This window comes from Peromyscus maniculatus, chromosome 12 (genome assembly GCF_049852395.1).
Source record: "Peromyscus maniculatus bairdii isolate BWxNUB_F1_BW_parent chromosome 12, HU_Pman_BW_mat_3.1, whole genome shotgun sequence".
Taxonomy (NCBI): domain Eukaryota; kingdom Metazoa; phylum Chordata; class Mammalia; order Rodentia; family Cricetidae; genus Peromyscus; species Peromyscus maniculatus.
The window spans coordinates 78,342,746-78,353,045 of NC_134863.1; the positions used below are offsets into that span (position 1 = coordinate 78,342,746).

The 10,300-nt window shown below is 37.8% G+C and overlaps 2 protein-coding genes across 2 annotated transcripts; both read left to right on the forward strand.

Annotated features, from left to right (window-relative positions):
• The first annotated feature begins 3,498 nt into the window (after window positions 1-3,498).
• On the forward strand, window positions 3,499-3,675 carry LOC102912699 (keratin-associated protein 20-2-like). Its single transcript, XM_006987909.3, has one exon. It carries the CDS (start codon window positions 3,499-3,501, stop codon window positions 3,673-3,675), a length of 177 nt encoding a protein of 58 aa, XP_006987971.2.
• Window positions 3,676-7,515: 3,840 nt separating this feature from the next.
• On the forward strand, window positions 7,516-7,695 carry LOC102912383 (keratin-associated protein 20-2-like). Its single transcript, XM_006987908.2, has one exon. The coding sequence runs from the start codon at window positions 7,516-7,518 to the stop codon at window positions 7,693-7,695; it is 180 nt and encodes a 59-aa protein (XP_006987970.2).
• The last annotated feature ends 2,605 nt before the right edge of the window (window positions 7,696-10,300 follow it).

A 10,300-nucleotide genomic window follows, 5' to 3' on the forward strand; every position in this document is an offset into this window, starting at 1 on the left:
GCATTCATCTGACACAGAATCTGGAGCATGGTTTCCTCTGAGTGAAGATTTGCCTTCACAGGGCACAGTCTTCTTAGACAATACTGAGAAAGCTCAAAAGAGGTCCATACTCTCCTTGTGCCACCATGGTTCATTACACACAGGACTGTACATGCTACAGTCAGGACAGTACGCTACTGTAAAATCAAGATAATTCCAAAAAATACAGCAGAGTGGCAACATCTATAACCTCACATCAACCTCAGCTTGGCTTGCAATTTGAGAATTAGCTACAGACACAAGCACGTACAAGGTAAGGCCATGCCATTTGAGGCCACTGACCTGAAGAAGTTCATTTTCGTTTTATTTTATTATAGGAAAACTAATTACATATCTAATATTAGGTTCCTTGGGGATAGCTTACACTTGTCCAGTTTTGTGTGTATTTGTGTATTTGTATTTCCTGTAACAACTCATTTTATACCTGCTCTTAGTTTTCCTGTGAGAACTCGAACAGGTTTCAGTGAGTTTCTCATTTGCACAATATTTATCATTTAATGTGTTAACCATTATCTTAACCTATACTAGGTGTTTGAGAGGTGTGGTTTAGCTAGAAGTGAGTCACCATGGACACGCCTTTGGAGGTCCTAACAGGCTCCAGATCCACTTCTCTTTCTCTGCTTCCTGCCTGCAATGAGATAAACAGCCTATGCATAGGTGTGCTTCCATAACATTCTACCTAAGCTCATAGGGCCAAGTGATCATGGGCTGAGCCCTCTAAGACCTTAAGCCAAAATAAATCATTCTGGAGCAAGAGAGATGGCTCTGCAGTGAAGAGCAGTTAAGAGTTCAGTTCCCACCACTCACACTGGGCAGCTCTCAGCAGCCGGTACTGCCAGTTCCATAGGGCACTATGCTCTCTTCCAAACCCTGCAGGCACAAGCGCACAGTGGCAGACACTCACACAACCGCACCGCTGTACACAGACTAAAGATGAAAACATACATCCTCAGCATAAAGAGTTCCTCTCATTAAGTTGCTCTGTTAGGTGTTTGGTCCCAAAGAGCAGAAAATTAGTCAGTTAATAGTCGCTACTTGAACATCTCACGAGGAAAACAAGCACTTCATTGTTGGTTTCTATCCCCTTTGTGCATCTCAGCTGCTAGAAGAATGAAGATTCTGTTCCCCTAATGCAAATATGTTGGAGGCGTCCATTCTTTACCTTTGCACTACATGTTTCTAATTAAATCAATTTAATAAATAGTTCAGTATTTTTAAGTGACTCCATCACTTAGGTACAATTTTAGCACAAAGTGCTGCAAGAGATAAAGCAAAACAATAAGAAACATAATCACACAATGAAAGCAAACTAACTTACCTTAAAAGGGACTGACTTATATCACCCTAAGTGGCACTTTCAGGAAAGAATTTTTTTTCATAGTTATGGACCATAGGGAACTATGTAGTGTTAACAAGTTGCATTATTTGGGAGCATGAGAGGTATTGGAGCTATGCACCTTTGTACACATACCTATCAGCCAAGACTCACTGTCCAAATAATGACATTATTTCTAACATCACACTGGTAATGCTGTATAGGTGATAGAGAATTGGGTATTGGACAGCTCTTTCCTATTTTTCAACCACCATATGATAGACTATACACACACACACACACACACACACACACACACACACATATATATATATATATATATATATATATATATATATATATAACACATATATGTTATTATACTATTATACACACAGATATATACATATGGGTGTATAATGTATATGTATGTGTGAATAATAACATACGGTTAGAGAAGATGATTTTAAAGTTTAACAATGTATCTTTAAATAAACTTAGTTAAAATTATCTTTTAATTATGGAAAATTCATTAATAACTTACAAAAAAGGATAGAATATTTCACCTGCATGTTTGTGGTGAATTTTTTGATGAGCCAGAATGATAAGGGCCTTCTGCTCACACATGGCATGTACAATAAGCAACAGGGTACTTCCCGGGCCCTGCACCCGGCTCACATTCGGTCTAAGGGAGCATCTTTCTTGCTAATTGACTGACGTTCAGCTTCTGAAACTGTGGACTGTTCTGACACCTCTGTGATGCCTCATCTCTCATTATGAGATTCTCATTTTCTAAAGGAGGATTCTGGTCCTATAGATTCTCCAAAATCTTCCTGAGCATCTTAATCTATATTGACTTGAATATTGGAATCTGACATCTACATGCTCACTGGAAATGTCAACCTCATCCTATTTACTTGGAAACTATAACTCAGTATTCCCCAGGACTACTCATCTGTAGGAGACATTTACAATGTGCTGTTTATATTATATTTATGTACTGTACCAATTTCATATATTTGGCAGAATATATATATATATATATATATACACATATATATGATGAACTGTGTGCCTTATACATTGTGATTCAAAATTTGTGATAATTTACCTCCAATGTATTTCTCTTTGTGTGTGTATGTGTGTACACATGCATGTGTGCATGCATGTATGCACACATTTGTGTGTGTGAATATCTGTCTGCATGTGTAAGAAAGAAGAATAGTGACATAGTAAAAAAGGAGAAAGAGACAGTAACTGATGACAAGAAAACTGTTTCCTGAGCACAGCAAGGCATCTGTACCTATGAACTCACAGTTATTATGACAGCATGCATAGTACCTGTGCTATGCCATAACAGAGAAAAATCCCAGCATGGAATGGAAAGGTGGACACAAAGTCTAACCCTTAGCTAAGGAACTACTGGCAATTATATTGTACGAAATTCCCAAAGAACTAAAAAAAAATTAAAGGGTCATTTTATTTTTTGAAGATTGAAATAACAAGATTAAAGGACATGACTGAGAAATACACACTGAACCAGGATATACACAATAGTAGTTAGTACTTAACAAAACTCACCCACCCACACCTCACCCATCCTGTGTTAGCAAGGCTCAGGATACATTCTTCCACATGAGACTCATTTTACAAAAACATCACAAAGCAAAAACAAAAACAAAAAAAGCAAGAAAAGGGAGGAAGGATGGAAGGGAGGAAGGAAAAACAGAAGAAAGGCCAAACCACTCCTGTGGAATAATGGAAAGCAAAAAAATGTATGAAGGAAAATAATAGTTTAATGATTGTACTGTGAGAAAAACAGGTCATATGTCTTCAACAAACAAAATGTAGAGTAATATAGGAATAGACAGGCTGTTGAAACAGGGTTTCATGCCAGACATCTCATTATTTGACCATAGAACTGTGACACAGGAGCTCAATTATCCCAGTTATTCAGTCTATGTCCAGCAAATCACAGAACTCGTGATGTTTTTGAAAGCACAGGGGAGAAATGTGTGACACTATAATTCCTGTGGCTTTTCCTACCAAACATCCATGTGTATAAAAGGCCCTTAGCAGATGGTGCCACCCACATTCAAGAAACCTACCTGTTGTCCATAACTGAAGAGTCCACTCCCGACACCATGTGTTACTATGGCGGATACTATGGAGGCCTGGGCTATGGCTATGGTGGCCTAGGCTATGGCTATGGATGTGGCTATGGCTGTGGCTGTGGTGGCTATGGTGGCTATGGTGGCTATGGTTATGGTTGCTGCCGCCCACTGTGCTGTAGAAGGTACTGGTCTTATGGCTTCTACTGAGGAGTTTCTACAGCTTCTCAGTCTATTGGCTATGACCTGCTGTCCTACTGGAAGTATCTCCAGCTCAAATCATGAATTCTTAAATATCTTCAAAACGTCCAACATTATACTGAACTATGAGCAAGATGAATGGACAGCAGTGTGTCAATCTTACTCCTCATCTTCAGGTGGACTGTGTGACAGCTCATAGGGAAAAAAAGTTCTTCATAATCTTCATAATCCTGGTCCAGTAGAGAAATTATCTGTGTGGAAATACATGCTTCTGAATAAAGTATTTCTTTGAAAATATTCCTTTCTTACACCTTTGTTAATGTCTCTATTGGTTTGGGATACATGCTTGTGTATTTATGTCTTCTTCATCACTTATGTGTAATAGTGAATAAGTGCCAGAAGATTAAAGGAGAGAGAATAAAAAGGAAGCACAGCAGCAGTGGGAAACATTTTGATTTTGGATTCGTATATTGATAGACACTTTGATTGTTTCTATAGAGCTGCTATTGTATGTAATGTCACAAAGAACCTGTTAGTAGCATATATACCCTTGTGATCAAATCCTTTTGTCTGCTAGTTAAGTTTTCAGAAGAACCAAAAATTAGTTCTACTAATATTTTGGGAGGAGTCTACACAGTGTTTCCTGTAATGGCTGTTATCACATAAGTTCTCAATAATGGACAAGGTTTCTGTTTCTTCACATGTTTGCTAACACCCATGTGTTGGCTAGCTTTATGTCACTGGAAGGAGGGAACGTCAATTGAGAAAATGCCTCCATAAGATCCATTTATAAGGCATTTTCTTAATTAGTGATTGATGGGGAGGGCTCAGCCCATTGTGGGGGTGCCATCCCTAGGCTGGTAGACCTAGGTTGTATGAAAGAAGACTGAGAAAGCCATATGGAGCAAACAAGTAAGCATCAGCCCTCCATGGTCACTGCATCAGTTCCTGCCTTCAGGTTCCTGTCCTGTTTGAGTTTCTGTCCTGACTTCTTTTGATGATGAGCAGTGATGTGGAACTATGAGCCAAATAAATACTTACCTTTCCAACCTGCTTTTGGTCCTGGTTTTTCATCACAGTAATAGAAACCATAGCTATGACATCTCATTTTTCTCTCCATAGCCATTTAATTAACAGCTGCTGGGGACAATCTCATTGTAACTTTGATTCATAATTATGAGATAGTGGTGAAATTGAACCTTATTTTACCCTTTGGCTATCTACCGGTTTTTCTTTTGAAAAAATATCTATTTTAATCTCAAATTATTTAATATGTTTGTTTTTATTGTGCTGTTTAGTTGTAGTTAGTCCATATATATTTTAGTTATTAATTCCCTACTCTGTGTATCCTTAATTTTTGCTTTCCACTGTGTGGATTGACCTGATGTGCAGAACCTTCCTATTTGGACATAAGACAATTTGTCTGTTTTCATTTTTGTGGCCTGTTCTGTTGAACTCCCATGCAGACATGGCTGAGGCCAAGCAAAGAAACTCTTCCCTATGTGATCTTATAGGAGTTTCATGGTTTGAAGTTATGTGTAATGTTTTCATTTAGAATTTTGTTTTCAATATTACTTTCATATATAGTTTCAGCCATATGTTCTTTCTTTATGTCTATATCAATATATATAGATGATTGATAGAAAGAAAGAAAGAAAGAAAGAAAGAAAGAAAGAAAGAAAGAAAGAAAGAAAGAAAGAAAGGAGGGAGGGAGGGAGGGAGGGAGGGAGGGAGGGAGGGAGGGAGGGAGGAAGGAAGGAAGGAAAGAAAAAGAAAGAAAGAAAGAAAGAAAGAAAGAAAGAAAGAAAGAAAGAAAGAAAGAAAGAAAGATGGATGAATGGCAGGAACTTGTTTTGTTATATAATGATTATAAATCTACCACTGACAATATTTGTGAGTTCAAGGGATTTTAAGATATGTACAGTAAAATCTGAGTGGATTTTTTTTCTTTTTCTTTTTTCTTTCTTTCTTTCTTTTTTTTTTTGGTTTTTTTGAGACAGGGTTTCTCTGTATAGCTTTGGAGCCTGTCCTGGAACTCACTCTGTAGTCCAGCTGGCCTTGAACTCACAGAAATCCTCCTGCCCCTGCCTCTCCCAAGTGCTGGGATTAAAGGCATGTGCCACCACTGCCTGGCAGTATTTTTTTTCCATGACATCATCCAATATCTATGTTTGTGGTGGTGGAATCTTATTTGTTTAGATTTGTCTGTTAGAATGTCAAACTCTCTGAATTTGCAATTTTATAAAAAAAAATGAAAAGAATCATAACCGTGTCTTTTAATGATGGGTTTCATCATCCTTACCAGTACTCCATCCATCAGCTACAAAGTGAGAGACAGAGAAACTGCATACAGTTTGCTTAGTCTCTTTAAAGAGTACTCATAACAAGATTTTATGAAGAGACTATATTCAGGCTATCATCTAACATTTTGTGCATAATTGACAAAGATTCCACCACAACACAAACTTCAGGAAACTGATCATAAACACTGTGCCCATGGGTGTATGTGTGTGTGAATTTGCATGTGGTTTGTCTGCGGTGCAGCCAAACAGTTGAGAGGGGGCAAGTGAACTTGTGTGAAGCCAGGGTAAACACCAAGTTCCTTACTCGATGTTCTGTCTGCCCACCGAATCCTTTTGACAGAGAGTCTCACACTGCATATCGACTTAGGCTGGCAACCAGCAAGCTCCAGCAACCCTCCTGTCTCTAACCCACACAGCACTAGGGTACAGGCATGTAACTCCTTAGTTCTGGGGATTTTAACTAAGAGCTTCACACGTACATGCCAAGTACTTTCACCCATGGAGTTGTCTCATCAAACACTGGGTAAACTTTTCAAGCAACACGTCACTGCTTTTCTTTCAAAATTATGTGTAAGAGCGCATGTGGACCCTGACTTAAAAACAAAGTTAGAGTTGGAAACACTGTTGGGTGGTTAAGAGCTATGGATGCTCTTATTGTAGGGCTCAGGTTCAATTCCCAGCACCCACACAACAGTTCACATCTATATGTAACTCCAGTTCCAGGGGATGTACAATCTACACTTGACATTTTCAGGTACTGTATTCACATGCTACCCAGGCATATATTTGCCAAAACCTGAATACATAAATGCAATAAAATAAATTTTTAAATTAAGGTTCATTGAAGTTGATGTTAGATCACCCACTCAACAAGAATGAGTTTCAGGGTTACACCTACAATACTTTTATGTGGGCTTACAGAGAAAAACATGGATCATGTAGAGTTTCTGCACAGAAAATGGTACATTGTGCTCCACTAGTTTTAAAACAATATATAGAGCAAATCTGTGCTTAGGAATAAATCTAGATAAATTAACATAAGGTAAAAATTTGCCACCAATTACAGATAGTGTAAGCAATAAACAGCTTATTCTTCATGAGCAAGACTTCAGAAATGCTCCCTTCAGCAACAATAACAAAAACATGAAAGAGCACAAAGACCTTCCTGTGGTGTAATGGACTAAATAAATGTAAAAAGGAGAAAACTACTTACTGATTTATATTAGCTGACAAAATCATGTGATGCATTCACTAAGCTAGATGAAGAATGATCTAGAGTCTTGAAAAATGAAAGTATTGCATGGTTTGACCATTGGATTTTGAAGTAGGAGCACAATTATCTTGGTTATACAGCCTTGTGTGTCCAGTAAATCCAGGAACTCGTGATGTTTTCTGAAGCACAGTGCAGAGATGTGTGATGCTGCAATGCCTGTGGTTTTCCCCACAACAACCCAGCTGTATAAAAGGCCCTTGGCAGATGGTGACAGCCAGACTCAAGAAACCTACTGCTTATCATTCTCTGAAGAGTCCACTCACTCCTGACACCATGTGTTACTATGACGGATACTATGGAGGCCTGGGCTATGGCTATGGTGGTCTAGGCTACGGCTATGGTGGCTATGGTGGCTATGGTGGCTATGGTGGCTATGGTGGCTATGGTGGCTATGGTTATGGCTGCTGCCGCCCACTGTGCTGTAGAAGGTACTGGTCCTGTGGATTCTACTGAAGAGATTCTGTAGCTGCTTTTCCTCCTAACTATAACAACCTCTCTAAGTCAAAGTATCTCCAAGTGTTTTAAAAGGAGAATTATTTTAATAGCTTCAAAAACACTTTTATATTCTCAATTATCTGTGGAAAAAAAGAAATTCAACTTGTCTATATGGTTTCATCCTAATTAATAATACAGTATGACAGTCTGTAAAAAAAAAAAAACTCTTCTGAAAATGTACTTAATAATAATGTAGACTACATCAAACTTGGCTCTTCACTTACATGTAACATAGACTTGTGTTGTTAAATAAACCATATTTGTTTCAAGTATTGCCTTGTTCCAGTCCTAACAATTGCCTACAATAATCTTCCAAATGTATCTGTGAGTTTGCAAAAGTTGCATGTGTTCATTTGCCTCTGGGAATGAGAGGTAAGTTTATTAAAACCATGAGATAGTTTATCAGTTTCAAATCAACATTAGGATGTTTTGTTTTGCACAGGTCTATTATTTTTCAAATATGTAATCCCTATGTCCAAATTTTCTCTAAAATCTCATCATTTTCACCTTTGAAATAGTTATGCTTCATTGCAAAAGCCAAGGTGTCAACAGTGCATCTCCCAGAGGACTGTTAATAAGGATGGTGTGAGAGGACATTGATATGTACGTTATCCGGGTTTTTCCTATTAGTGTCTCATTCTTTTTACCTGCTTGACATGTCCCAAGAGCTGCCAATCAACTGATGTAACTGTTACACACACACACACACACACACACACACACACACACACACACACACATGTTTCTCATGCTTGCATGTCAGGCCAGTTACTGACTCAATCATCTCCCCTGCCCTCTTTCATACATTCTTGCCGTCCCTGAGAAGGTCCAGCATAGACAGTCGCAGTCTGTCGGTGCCAATTCCCCACTCCTTAACTAAATCCACAGCTGTGCTTCTGCCACACACACTCTGTGCCATTTCAGAAACTGCTACAGTGGTCAGCATTACAATTATAGAGCCCAGACTGTGGCTGAGGTATGAATTACTCTGTTGCTATCTTCTTTATCTGATGCCAAACATTCCAGTCCTATCTGTTGAGAAACATTAAAAAAAAAAAAAAAAAAAAAAAAAAAAAAAAAAAAAAAAAAAAAAACACAGTGCAGGTGATTTCACTGCCCCCTCTTCTGAGTTTGGATTAGTGATTCTGAAAAACCTGAAAAACTGAGTTCTCCCTAAAGTCAGAGAAGGAAAGACAGTATTATTAGGTAACACTAATGTAAATGTATGCATGCATGTAGCTGGAGAGTTTTCTCTCAAGGTTCCACCAAGCCCCAGCAGCCTGACAGCCCACTTATAATATAAACACACAGATGCTTATATTATTTAAACTGTTTGGCCTAATGGCTCAGGCTTCTAGCTATCTAGTTCTTACATCTTAAATTAATTCATTTCTATAAATCTATACCTTACCATGTGGCTTGTGGCTTACCGGCATCTTCACATGCTGCTTGTCATGGCGGTGGCTGGCAGTGTCTCCCTCTGCCTTCCTGTTCTCTCAATTCTCCTCTGTTTTAGTCCCACCTATACTTCCTGCCTGGGTACTGGCCAATCAGTGTTTCATTTATTGACCAATCAGAGCAACACATTTGACATACAGAACATCACACAGCACATGCAAGTAAAGCTATACCCACTGATAAAATATCCAAAATACTGAAACCCTATCAGAATATACTGATGTCATAACCATTAATTGCATTAATTACTCTGAAATACAATACTTCTCACAAGGTGAGCCTCATTTTTCCTGCTCATATTTGTCGTCTTTATCTTTTATTTGGTGGTAGGCTGGTTTGGACAGGATCGCACAGAGCCCAGGATGGCCTTGAGCTTGCTATGTAGCTGAGGATGAACTTTTATCATCACATCCAGCTGTGTAGCTGAGGATGAACTTTTATCATCACATCCAGCTGTTGTCTCTATTCTCAGCTTATTCTTGGACACAGAACATTTGAACGGAGACATATTTCTTTGTTTCTGAACAGCCTATTTTATTTTGGCCTGTTCAAATATATTTCTATTCAGGCTAAATTTGCAATCATGGGAAACTTTTCATTTGATATTTTAGAGAATTCATACTATTTTCATTAAAAAGGATTAATTCATTTCTATTTGACTTTCAATAGTTTCACATAAAATAAAAATCTAAAGAGTGTCATGTGGTATCCTTTATTGTGAGAAACATTTTTCCCAAATGATATTTTTAGCTATATTAAATTTATATTCATTTAAAAATACCATCAATAGAGTAAGTCCCAAGTTTACCAGATATTTTGAAAAGTTATGTAGTAACCTCATTAACACAGTAAAACAAATATATTTATTTTTTCTCTAAAATCATGGATAATTTTCTAACATCCTCTTTAATCTCCAGGTCTTTGTGACTGGATTAGTAAAACAGCTGTATTAATAATCAGTGAAACAGAAGCAGAAAATAGAAAACAAGGATAAAATAAATAGAAATCAGATAACAAACTGACAAATTAAAGTTCCCAGATATCAATAATTACTTAAAATATAAATGCTCTAAATTCACCCATGAAAGGATAGCATAAGCAGACT